The 13,631-nt window shown below is 37.8% G+C and overlaps 1 protein-coding gene across 1 annotated transcript; it reads right to left on the minus strand.

The window, feature by feature from the left end:
* Positions 1 to 1,552: 1,552 nt before the first annotated feature.
* Positions 1,553 to 12,295, minus strand: LOC113033796 (B-cell linker protein). Its single transcript, XM_026187904.1, has 19 exons — positions 12,178 to 12,295; positions 8,747 to 8,772; positions 8,610 to 8,635; positions 8,486 to 8,523; positions 8,053 to 8,143; positions 7,896 to 7,963; positions 7,782 to 7,797; positions 7,586 to 7,657; positions 6,323 to 6,351; positions 5,600 to 5,639; positions 5,416 to 5,491; positions 5,185 to 5,215; positions 4,963 to 4,999; positions 4,773 to 4,875; positions 3,714 to 3,751; positions 3,423 to 3,466; positions 2,644 to 2,712; positions 2,148 to 2,306; positions 1,553 to 2,040 (listed from the first exon to the last, which is right to left on the minus strand). The coding sequence occupies exons 1-19, from the start codon at positions 12,178 to 12,180 to the stop codon at positions 1,924 to 1,926; spliced, it is 1,083 nt and encodes a 360-aa protein (XP_026043689.1). The 5' UTR covers positions 12,181 to 12,295; the 3' UTR covers positions 1,553 to 1,923.
* Positions 12,296 to 13,631: the final 1,336 nt, after the last annotated feature.

Here is a 13,631-nt window from a genome sequence, read left to right on the forward strand (position 1 = left end):
TTGTTGTTGTTCAATAATAAAATTATTCCTCAAAAATACAACTTGCCTAATATTTCTGTACTCCCTGTATAATGCAAATTGACACTTTTGTTGATAAATCACACTAATTCTTCTTCTTTGTCTTCTTCTTTTGGCTGCTCTCTTTAGGGGTCGCCCCAGCGAATCATCTGCCTCTTTTCTTCCTCCCTGGTGCTCCATATTCCGCATCCTTTATCCAACATATCCACTATACCTCCTCTGCACACATCCAAACCATCTCAGTCTAGTCTCTCTAACCTTATCTCCAAACTACTGTCACGCTGATGTATTCATACCTAGTCTTATCCATTCTGTTCACACCCTTCTCCAAGGGTCTGCCACGTCCAGCTTGGCCTTCTGTGTTTTTATCAGTGCCACCATCTCCAAACAATACATAACACATCATATGAGGTCTCACCACCATATTTTATTCTTTCATCTACAATATTAGAAAGAAACACAAATTAGACAAAGATGTGTGAGCAAGCACCTGGTGAGTGTAGGAAGGAAAAACACTGTAAAAGCAGGAAGAACCTCCAGTCCAAAACCAGACTCAGGGAGGTTCTGCACACAGTTGGAGACAGAGTTTAATCATTGATAATGGTTAAATGCAATAGTGGTGTATAAGCACATTGAAAAAGAAAAGCTGCAAGTGAAGAAGAAAGTCTCAGTGCAACATGAAAAGACCCTCACCTCCACAAACACACACACACACACACACAGCAGGCCAAGTCTATTGCAGCATAACTAAGACATGGTTCAGGATCACCTGATCCAGCCCTAAATAAAACCTTTATTAAAAAAGAAAGTTTATTTTAGCTTTAAAAGTATAGAGCAGCTGTCTCACGTATGCAAACTGGGAGCTGGGAGACTCCTGACTTCTTCATACAGTATCACAGTAATTGTTCTACCAGGTGGTTTTAGGGTTGGTTTTATGATTAATCCTCACAGGAAGCATGCAGCTCTCATACACCCACAGAAACCAGGATATACCACAAGCAAAGATTTTAAACATTCAGGTTTTTGAGTTTACTTAAAGGACTTCAAGTAACATCAGTCATTTGCAAAGTACTTAACTCTCTGAAAGAATAACATAAATCACAAAAACCGCAAATAAAGACTTATTTTCAGTTATGGGATCTAGGGCAAATCGTGGTTATTAAAGAGGAATAGTAAACATAGATAAGCGTATGAGGAAAATGATCAAATGTAAAGTTTTGGTCTGTTTTGCACAAATTACTACAACAATACACTGAAAAGGCAGAGTACACATAATATAATAGGTCAAAGTCATTAAAATAACCAAATGGAAAGACACAATTAAATTCAAACTTGTAGTGTATACAGATAGATAGATAGATAGATAGATAGATAGATAGATAGATAGATAGATAGATAGATAGATAGATAGATAGATAGATAGATAGATAGATAGATAGATAGATAGATAGATAGATAGATAGATAGATAGATAGATAGATAGATAGATATTAGCTGCATTCTGTGAAGCTCTTGAGACATTTTAATGCTTCATAACAGCAGAACTTTAGCTTTTGTATTTTTAAAAGTGATGACAGTAAGGCTAAACATCCTCACAGCTAGAGCCTACCATCAACAGTTACCTATTCATTACTATGACAATATGGTGCAAACAGGCACCGAAGTTGACGAGCTCTGAACTTCATGCTATCTTGAGGCAGTGTGTCACTGAGGATTTTTCGACCACTCGGTGCACTGAAAGTTACCCTGTCTCCTTTCCCTTATTTAAAATGAAAAAAAGTACTATGTGTTATAGATTCCATAAAGATGAAACTACATTTCTGGGATTGACACCCAGTAGCCCTGCAGTAAGTGATTGTGCCATTATCCTCATGATTCGTCTGAACAGGTTGTTTCAGTGTAGTTTTAAGTGCATACAGGGTGGGTTAAATGTGCTGTGTGCTTGGCCTGGCTCCTGCTGTCAATCAGCAGCAGTTGGTTATTCTTGTGGTAAGAAATCATTTCATCCAGGCTGTTGAAAGTCTAAGAGAAAGCAGAAGATAAAGAGAGAAGTGTGATTAAATTATGCCCGGAATTCTTCATAGGCTTCAGTAACTCCTGAATTTTTATATCCTGCTTTGTCTTTTCACCTCTTCGTTCTTTTTTCCTTCCTTTCCAAGGGCATAGGCTTTAGTTTCCACCAGGAAGCGAATGGGAACATTGTACACCTTCTGCTGGTAAAGCACGGCAAGGGTGTAGGGTTGGTGAGTGCTCTGGGCAGAGCTGTATCGGATGAGAAAGGCACCGTCCTGCAATAAGGAGAAAGGGAGGAGAAGAGGAAAATCTAATAAATAAAACTAGATGTAAAAGAACATCTTAGGAAACCTTGACAGATATGAAAGCATAGTCAAGCAGGCTACAACTAAAACTGATAAATGGGTGAATCGTGGAATGAATAGGGGGAATGTAAAAAAACTCCACATGCATCAGGGAGAGTAAGTGGAGGAAATGGAAAATAAATTACTGCCATGGAGCCCTGAAGCTGTCTGACTTAGGTTTAGCTTTCGTTTGAGTTTTATGTTTGAGTGTCAGCGAGACATACCATCATTATTTTTTTTTATATCACTTTAAAACTACCAGGTTTACCTTGTTGATTCTCTGTAAGAGATCCTCTGCTGTCTTTCTGTTGCAGTCACCAGCAAACCATTCTCTATCCTGAAACATAAACATACAGCAGATATATCAATAAGAGAATCAAACCCACTTTAATGCAGGATTGTTTATGTAGTATAATCACAACAACAGTCTCATGAAGTCACTTCAATACTGTAAGGTAAAAAACTGAAAGTATTCAAGGAGGGGCAGCCAATCAGCTGGGAGGTGAGGGGAAAGACACAAAAAGAAAGCGAGCATAGGGAGACAGAACAATGTGAAGTATAAGTGCATTTACTAACCTTCTCTACATGAGGACGAATTTGAACTATACTATTTACTAAATCATTACATTTCGTAGTAAATATTCTACTACATGAATGTGAAGTTTACCAGTCATTTCTCAAATTAAGATTTTCTGTCTAAAAATGTTTCTCATGCATCTCAAACATCTCAAACTTGGTTAAATGTTTGGTTCTTATATAACACTTCTCTACCTGCGCACCTATAAAACATGTCTCATATATCTATTGAAATTTGCTATGCGTAGATATTTGGGATTGTGTCTCCTTCGATAAGTGAATGTGTAAACCACTACACTAAGAATGATATACATATATAGAGAGGTTTTCTTTTCCTTAATAAGAGAAATTGTTTTGTTTTGTTTTGTTTTGGGGGGGTTTTTGGGGGGGGGGGGGTCTTTTGAATTCAGGATTTTTGATTTTCACATCATTGTATAAGTACTTTTACCTAAGTTACAGTTCACCTCTTACCTCCAGGCTGTTATGTCTGGTTACCCTCATACCACCATAGGAGGCTTAAAACACATAAAGATAAGTTGTTTGTCAAGCACAAGTTCATGGGAAATCTGTATTTGGCAACAGTCAAATGTTTTGTTGGTTGTTTTTTGTTTGTTTGTTTTGTTTTGTTTTCTTTTTTCTTTTTTTAAGTATGATGAAAACTGTGTTTCGATTACATCAAAGTGCAAATATAAATATACTCAAAATGATCATCAGTCATCCCTTTGGATTTAATAGAGACTTAAAAAAGAAAACTGAGCTTACCCACAGGCTTAGTGTCTGGTATTGGGGGATTTGGAGGGCTGAAAAATAGAAAAGAAGGCTAACATTAGACACTAACTTTAATTCTGACATGCACACACTTGCAGGTCTTGTGGATGGGGGTCAGCTCTAGTGATAAGGTGTCAGGGTCAGGTGCTGTGCCAGAAAGTGATAATCCACCCAAAAAAAGCATTGCCTGTATTTAAGGTGTAAATTATTTGTTGGCTTACAATCTGTGAAATACACATCAAGTATATCTATCATTAACGAGATAAAGCCATTCTGAGCCTATCACAGGTTAGAAGTCTATAAAGAAGTTCTAGAAGTTCTATAAAGATGTGTTTTTGTGTAGAAGGGAGTGGTTTGATTGTAATGTAGGTACAATAACCCAGTGTCATAACAATACCTGTAAAATGTGTCATTTCTTTACGTTATATATAATCCCTTCATATACTACAGTCTACACTAACATAAGCAATGACATTACACTTAAAAAACACATCTGAAATTACTTTTTGGCACAACACTAAAGAAATGTCAAAAATTGCAGTTCCTTTAATGGCCACTTGAGGCTAGCACTAAAAGTGAGTGAATCCCTACAAATTCACAATGTAACAACAGAAGGAAGCAGCGATTTCCTCATACAGAACAACTGTAAGAAAAGAATAACACTTTCTGCGAGTCCATTAGGGTCTCAGTGAAGTAAATTTCATCATCATACAATTATGGTGTTCCTGAATAACTTTGAAATTTGAGTTCCCAGTTGCAACTGAAAGTAAACAGTAGTAAAACCATAAAACGTTTGTGTATTTGTGACTCACTAAATAAGCCATATGCATGCTATGCTGTAATGCTAGTGACACATGAACAGCTCTACCTATCTTAAGAACCAAAGCAGACATAAAAGAAGTAAAACAAAATCACCAGACATGCATGTGAAGCTGACTTTGAAGGAAAAAAACCACCCAATTAAGGTGTTCCCAGAATGTTTTAGTCGCAAGTTGTACAATATATACACAGTATATATAGATGCACAAATTCTTTGTATTTGTCAGCTCTTACCTGGCTTTAGGTTCCTTCAGGATTGCTGGCAGATGCGGCTTAGCACCAGGAATTGGTGGAGGGGGCTTTGCAAAAGTGGGACGTTTCTCTTCTGCCGAAGGACCTATAGAAGCAATGTATGTACTCCTTATATCTTTTGACTGTGAGCTGTCTGGATCTATTTAATTAGCAAGGAAGATGTGGTTCTGACCTCTTTTTCTGTCCTCTAATGGAGGCAAAACAAAATTCTGGAAAAAGGGAATAAATGTTACTGCTGTGTCATACCTGTAAGTTTAATTTCAGACAATGGAAATGGGAATATGGGGTAAGAATTTAAAACTCATCTTGTATCCTGACAGCTTACTTTAAATCAGGACCCAGCTTAGCATAAGAAAATTAAAGATGAAGCACAGAGATTAATAGACACACTCACAGACTTATCTCTGGGGATTGAAGGCTTCTTCCTGCAGACAGTGAGAGGGCTAATGTTTATTGCATATTTACTACCAGGACTTTAACACATAATTTCCCTATTATAAATACCATATTTGCATAAAAAAATGCACATGATTGTCTAGAATGCACAGCTATAAAGACATATTGTATCATAGCTTGCCTGCAAATAGGATGAAAGCTGCTTTGAAACAGAGTGAGATGAACTTACAAGGGTATTTGAGGAGGTGCCGGTGTCCTGGGAGACAGAGGCATCTTCATGGGCCCACGCGGGGGAGGAGAGCAAGCTGGAGAGAGGGGGGAAAGTAAAAGTAACTTCCGGTTTTCAAACACTTTCATATAAACTTGTAATCAATGCCTCAGAACTACTGCCTATGTAGTGTGTTTGAACTTACCTGCTTCTGGTTCTAAATAAAGGTCATCATCATCATCGTCCTGTAACGCAAACCAACAAATATGATATGCAAAGGGGCATTAACCTTCTCCATACAGAAGAAAACATCAAATTACATTCATGCAGCTGTGCAGGTATTATTGGCTTTTGGTATTAGTGACTTATCTAAGATTTAATGTTCATGTAAATGTTTATCTAGGCATGGTTAGCTCTGTTGCTTCACACTAAGACAGTCCGGAGTTTGACCCCACCATCTGACCGGGACCTTTCTGTGTGGACTTTGCATGTTCTCCCCATGTTTGTGTGCATTCTTTCTGGCTACTACAGAGAAACATGCAGTTAGTGGGTTTAGGTTATTTGGTGATTCTAAATTGCCTATGGGTGTGAATGTGCGTGCGAATGGCCGTGTCCTGTGACACACTGGCGACCTGTTCAGGGTGTACCCCGCCTCTTCCCCTATGGTAGCTGGGATAGGCTCCAGCCCCAGAATACCCATCCATCCAGAAGAAGATGCATGGGTATTGGTACATTTATGTAGTTGTTGGTGTAGCAAAAGACAACCGACTGCTTATAAAAGGCCCTTAAGAAACAACAGCCCCCTCTGAGTGCAGACATGTCGTGGGTGACTCCTTGCACCTCCCACACACACACTCAAACTGACACTCTTTTGTGTGTATATTATTACACATAAAAGAAAAAGAAAACATAATAATGTTTAAGTCACCGGTTCTTCAGTTGGATCCAGGTACACATCTGAAATGCAGAAAAAAAGACTAGTGATCTATGTTGCCATATCACAAATATACAGTGGTGATGCTTACCAGCATGTGCACACAGAATGAAGCACCTATTCAGTAAGTAATTAGAATAATCCTTAATCCTAAGACCCGAACTCTTCCACGGCATGCATTTTTAATTTCTCTTTGATATTTGGGCATATTGGGGCCCGATGAATGTAAAAACAAAGAATTATCAGATTTTTTTTTTTTACCTTATTTTTGTTTTTAAGAAAAATAAGAGCCACATCTGAGGATACTTATTTAAAATTTTGATAGAACAGTAGCAGTATAATGTCCTTGTAAGTGGATATCAGGCCCTTGCAGAGCAAAAGTGAGTATTTTGGTCTAAATAAGCCAAAATGTGATGTCCACTTATGTGGACGCCAGGTAGGAGCTTAAGTTAGTCGTCTGTTTACGACACAGCACCAGCAATGAAAGTGACTACCACAAATCTATTTACCTATGTAACATACTTAAAATACGCAATATTCAAATGAAAAATAGGCCTGTTTACATTTTCAGATTTTTTTTTCTACTTCACTAAATATTAGCATCAACATCCTGGTCGTTTTCCCATTTTACACAGCAATCAGTGTCAGCTGAAGCCCTTTGTTTCCATAAGAGATGCATCAATACAAACTGGGGTGAGCAATGGAAAAACCCATTCTGCTTAAAAGCATTTTCCCAACCCAAAATTATTGAAAGAAAACACCGTATGTAATATGATTTATATAATACTGAGAAATATCTTTATATTTGAGTGAATGTATTTGAGTGTAGATTGAAAGGAAAAAAACTGAGATATTCATCATTTTGAAATGCAGAAGATTGTTCTGAGGCCTGCAGTTTTTGGGTTCTTGCATCTTATTTTGTAATGTTTAATATGCAGCTCAGTGGCACTACAGCAGGTGGCACTCTCCTCTTTGTTTTGCTCACAGCTCCAAATTATGTTGCTGCTGGAAACATCAAGCAGAGGCTACAAGTGTTTGGCAACCTGAGTTTATCAAGCAGCTTTTGGAAATACCACATGGCTAATAAACTCATAAACATAGTATAGTCTTCATTAATATTATTATTATTATTATAAGAAGTAGTAGTAGAAGCACCCATATCACCCCTTAAAGAATCTTCCTCACAGTCAGTTTTCACTCAGTTACACTCTGGTGCGCTCTTCCTTTAAAATAATATTTTGTGTTGGTGCTGATTACCTTCCTCTACAGGGACTGTCTGAAGCGGCATCTTCTTCCTCCCTGGCTTATCACTTCTAATGACCTCAGGTGCTGGAGAGAGATAAATGTATTTATGTGATTCATTAAAGTACACAAATGAAAGCGTAAAAATGTAGGGGGGAAAAAAAGGACTGATGAGATTTTAAAAATCATCAAACAGAGCTGAGTTACTTACGTTTGCTGATGGCATCCTGCCGTTGCGAAGGTTTCCGAATGAAAAAAACAGTTACAACATGGTAAAACATCTATGTTGACAGGCACAAAGAAATAGACCCTGAGCTTTTATTACCGAGGATTTGCTTGGTCTGGGTGGAGGTGCAACCTGCCTCGGTGTTACACCGGGTTTGGAAGTCCTCTCTGCAAAAAGCAGAAAGAATTTCAGGGGAAAAGACCGTGTTTCATTGTCTGCGGTATCTGTGCTGAAGTTTGCCAGACTCAGATGTTACCCAGATAAACGTTCTCCTCCACTGCTCTCGGTGGCACTTTGACAGCCGGTCGCTCACAGGGAGGAGCTTCATACATGTCGTTGTCATCATCCTGCCGTGAGAAAAGGTTGGTAATCTTAACAATCTTAACAATTATTTCCAAACAAACTATAAAACTTTAATATTTTAGCAGTATGGCTGCCATGAGATAGACTGCTGTTCTGTTCAGTGTGTACCCTGCTCTAATATTGTAAAGCTATTTAGCTTTATCATGATAAAGCATTGCTGCGTATTGTTAGTATTAAGACCGAGATGTCTGCTTGATTGTTCGTCAACTCCCTTCACAATACGTATTGTTTTTGGCCTATTCAGTACTTAAATCCTGCCCCTAAAAATGCCCAAAACTTGAATGAAAAAGTACAAAAATTTAAGAACTTGTTCTCTTCCTACTTACAAATTCATCCTCCGGCCACCCAAATGCTGCATTGTTATCTGTAGGACACAAACATATATGAATGAACATAAGAGATGTACAAAAGGCATCAAAGCAGCTTTAATAAAGTGAAAACAAATCCCACCCGTCCTCCTAGGAGGAGCTGGAGGTCTGAAAGGAAGAAGGGAGAAAAGACATGGACAGAGAATACTTTAATACAATAAGCATTTAGCAGGAAAGAATGAGAATGAATGAGGTTTCTGTCTTGGTCATGATACTCACAGGTTCTTCAGTCTTCCAAAGAAACTCTGAAAAACACCAGAAACCACAGAAATTAGTGAACAAATACCCAGATTTCATGAGACGAGTAGATGCAGAGCGACAGAAACACAGATATTTAGCTGTCTCTATGTGACACAGCCCATTATTCTTAAACTGCATGCCTAATGATTTACTTTCAGTTACTTATCAGCTTCATCTGTCTGTCTGAATCAGTTTCCCTCTTTGGATAAGGTCACATAACAATGGAGCTTTATTTGGTGCAGAAAAGGAGACAAAAACACAGTACAAAATAGCACCTGAGGTATCACTGTATCATTTTACACAGGATGTAAATACTTCAAAATGTTTGAAGGGTATGTTTTTGTGGTGTAATTTACTCTCAGAGATATATTAATCTTTTATCTGCCAATATAATATATGAAAATACAGTAGGATAGGACACAGTTCTGTAAACAATCATATAAGAATATCTATCTTTTAAAACTTCCCAACATTAAATAAAAGACATAAAATTGTCTTTTTGTAATTACCTATAAGCGCTTTCACTGGCCAAGCATACACTGTTTTTTCTGTAGACATTAGATAATTATTATATGACATAATTTGCTTGATAATCTAAAGCTGTTTTTTCTTCTCTCCTGAAACGTGCCTCCTTTATTGTCCATAAAGCCCATGATTACAGAACACCTGCTGTATTCACTGTTTCCACCACCCTAAACATAAAGTCCCATAAAAAAGAAAGTTTTCACAGGGCAAGTATGAGCAGCTCTGTAAAAGCAGAAGTTTTGGCAACTTGTTTCTTTACAGTTTTCACGATTGTGTTAACACAATGTGACAATCTTCCCAGACATGGATGTCCCAGCAAATTCACTCCAAGGTCTGACTGTGCAAAGCTCAGAGAAATGGCCAAATCCCAGGAGCTACATCTGTGACTCAGCAGGTGTCAGTTTTCATGATAAATGCCAAAGTTTATAACAGTACTATCCTGTATCGCATCCTATGATGCACAGTGCCACATTTGGGAAACCAAACACAGCACATCAGCTCAAACAACTAACTGCTGCAAGTGTGATGATTTGGGTTTGAAGTGAGTTTCAAATTGCCGTGAACAGAGAGGGTGCTGACAAAAAAAGAAAAACAAACCTGCTGCAAAATCAACAACTTCAAATTCAACTGACATTTACAGCTCCCCACATGGACAAGCAAAATAAGTTTTTTTTGGTCACATTAGACAAAGATTTAGCAATTTGGCCACAATATTAGGAAGGACATAAAGGTGAGGCTTTGAAAACTAAGGACACTGTACCACCTGTTACACAATTTGTTGGAATAATAGAGAATGAATTCTTCAACTTCACTCCAAATCAAACAGCAGACAGTTAAAACTTGGTTAAGTTGGATGTTCCAGCAGGGCAATGATCCTCAAAACACAACAAAACTGGTTTTGGACTTGATAAAGTGGGCTAACATTGACCTTCTGATGGCAACCCATCTGAAAATTTGTGAGCAACACTTAAAAGCCAGGTCTGTGCCAGGAAGCCAGCTAGTGTAGATAGACTCTACCAATTCTGCCGTGAGGAGTGGTCAGCCTTCCAGACAGACTATGCTTGGTGATGGTTAACAAAAGTGTCTGGTTGGCGTCCAGCTTGATTTGGAACATTTAACCAAATACCAGCAGGGTCTATCAATATTTTTATACTTTTGACCCTGTGTGCATTAGAATAAATTGGACTTTTTGCATCCAATTCTTCTTTTTTTAACTGTGTATGTTATACAATCATTCCCACCTGAAAAAAGGAGCAGTTTTTAAAAAGCCAAAACTGCCATGACATTCATGTCCATGATGAGGGTATGTCAACTTTTCCCAACTGTATCCTCATGAATGATCTGTCTGGCTTTTGATTGCTGCTACATCTTATTCAAAATAAGCTTTGAAACAAAAGTGTACTAACAATATTTGTGAAATTCAAGTTTATGTGTAGCTGTTTACAACTGAGGTTACAGAAGACGGTGGAATTCACTACAAAAGTAATATCAGGAAGTTGAGTTCGTCCCAGTGCATGAGGCAGCTGTAGAGGAAGTGCTGATGTAATGTAAATGATGATAAACAGGCAGGGAGAGATCACTTTCGGTCTGTACACACAACACGTCAGGAACCAGGTGTTTCAGTCCTGATAAATGGGGAGCAGGGGAAAGGTAATAAAAAAGGAGAAGTAAATCACTAGTCAGCTATTCACGACATTCTCTCTAATCCCAAGCATGTCTACATGTTAAGGCTGAGTTAGGTTACAGTGACAATGCTAAAGTTTGTCTTAAAATAAGAGCTGTGTTAAAACGCTACCTGTAGATGAGAAATTTTATAAAAAGCGGAGCATTTGAAAAAAGTGGTGTCAGAGTCTGTGGGAGTAAACAGGAGGAAAGAGGAAAAAGTCACGCAGCTGTGGAGCGAAATCTGATGCAAACAAGGACTAGACACGCATTATTCAAATAATACACTATTCATCTGTTATCACGAGCAATTATATTTGATAGGAATTAAAAAATACTTTTCATCTCAGAAACTATCTGCACAAACAGCTGCCATGAAATTTAACATTTGTTTAAGGTGGAAAGATTATGTTCTGCCTTTTCTGTACTAGTTATATTGCAGTCAAACATCAAAAGCTGGAGCTCGCCTTTGTGTTTAATGTTTGTTAATGTACAGGAGAATGTACCTGCAAGAACTGTTTGCTAAAAGCAAGAGGAACTTGAACCCTGTTGAATCACATGTGCAAAGAGACTTTTTGTGTTGCCAAAGTACTTCTGTAGCTCTATGTCATTTATACAGTATGAGCAGATTTTATGTTTAGACATAAAAGAGTTAAACGTGCAAAGATTTCAGTTCGAACGTCAGTCGGTGTCTCTACAAGAACCTCAGAGAGAGTTGGGAACGTCTCCACTAAACTGTACAAAAAGATCACAACAACAGTCGTTTAATTTCTCTCAAACCAGGAAGTGAAACTGAAGCGCAAATTAAAAATAGCACCAAACCCAAACTGCGATTCAGTGTTTGATCCAACAAAATCTAATAACTTCAGGAAACCATCAAGCAACACACAAACTTGTTTGATTTGCCAGAGGACATTTATTTGGTCGTTACAGATGCCTGCAGGTAAAAGTTTACCTTCAACTTGTCTCTAAACGCTAGTTTTCTGGGATATTTTCATTGTTTACCCTTTAAACTCTCATACAATCACATCTTTAAAATGATCTCTGCCGTCGTATCTTTCCCACAGTCCGAACTCCAAAGAAGAAATAAAGGTGAGCTAAAAATAACTACATGGAAGTTTTACAGTGGGCCTCGACAACACCTGCTCGCTTCCTTCTCACTCCACCCAAAGTTATCAGACCATAAACCAAAATATAACAAACTTAATTAAACAGTACTTTACCATTTTCACGACTTGGGGACCCGTCTCACAGCTCAAGTCATGAGGATATGTCTTTGTTTCGGTCCTTGGATGCAAATGCTTTATAGATTAAAAGCGTGTGAGCCAGAGACCGTGTGAATCAGCTCTAGCTGGACTCATTTGCATTTCCTACCTGTAACAGTAAGAGAGACAGCCTCACCTGCTGCTCAAATGTCTGCCTTTAACTGACCTCCTGCACAGCTTGAACATGGCTCCAAATTTCCCTACCTAACAGTCATATAACCAACTGAAATTGCTGATTTGTTGCAGGCAGCAAAGGACATTCTCTTTGTATGCTGTAAAAATAAAATATTAACACAGTATATATGTATTTAATGAAGCTATTACTCCTAACTAAATGATAGGACCTCGTTTAGCATGTGATGTTGAAGATACTTTTATTTACTTTATTGAACCTCCAGGAGACAAAATGCTGGCATCATAACTTTAGTGATGCCATTTCTTCTAGCACTATTATAAAAGAAAACTGTTGTGTTTTTTTAAACTAGGAAAGTGAAGGTTTAAATAATGCTTCGGTATGTTTTCATGAATCATCACTCACATTTGGTGTGTAGTAATACACTGGATTATTAAAATACAAATGCCTTTACATTGGTAAAAGTAACCTATACCTTGTAAGAGTAAAACATTACATTTGCTGCTCTAACATAATAAAATTGTTCCCAGTTTTGACAGTTTAAATGGATCTTTCAACCAGTTTTGTTACTCTTTCCATCACTTTATAATTTTATTATTGTCAAAGATCATTATTTCATTAGGAATACTTGAATTTCCATCTTCCAATATATGTTTGAATTTTGACTATAAACCTTTCTGACTGATAAATAATTGATTGGTAGGGTTAAAAAAAAGCCTTGTAAATCATTTTAAAGAGGATGTGATTTAGAAACAGGCAATGTTAGAGACATAAATTATCTCAACTCTTTATTAGGTGCACTTTGCTACTACTAAGACCCTCTTTTGCCTTCTGAAATGATTCAATTCTTGTGTCATAGATTCAACAAGGTGCTGGAAATGTTCCTTAGAGATTTTGGTCCATGTTTATGAGAATGAAACACACAGTTGCTGCAGATTTGTCGGTTGCACATGCATGATGTGAAGCTTCCATTTGACAGCATCCCAAAAGTTTTCTAATGGATTGAGATCTGGTTACTGTGGAGGGCATTCGAGTACAGTGAGCTCATGGTCATGCTCAAGAAACCAGTTTGAGAGTCTGAGCTTCATGACATGGTGTGTATCCTGATAAATGCAGCAACCAGCTGGGATTGGTAAACTATGGTCATAAGGAAATGGGCATGGTCAGCAACAATACTCAGGTGGGCTGTTGTGTTTAAAAAATTCTCAATTGGTACTAAAGAACACAAAGTGTGCCAAAGAAACAGCAGCAGCCTGAAACATTGATACAACGCAGGATG

This window comes from Astatotilapia calliptera, chromosome 12 (genome assembly GCF_900246225.1).
Source record: "Astatotilapia calliptera chromosome 12, fAstCal1.2, whole genome shotgun sequence".
Classification (NCBI taxonomy): domain Eukaryota; kingdom Metazoa; phylum Chordata; class Actinopteri; order Cichliformes; family Cichlidae; genus Astatotilapia; species Astatotilapia calliptera.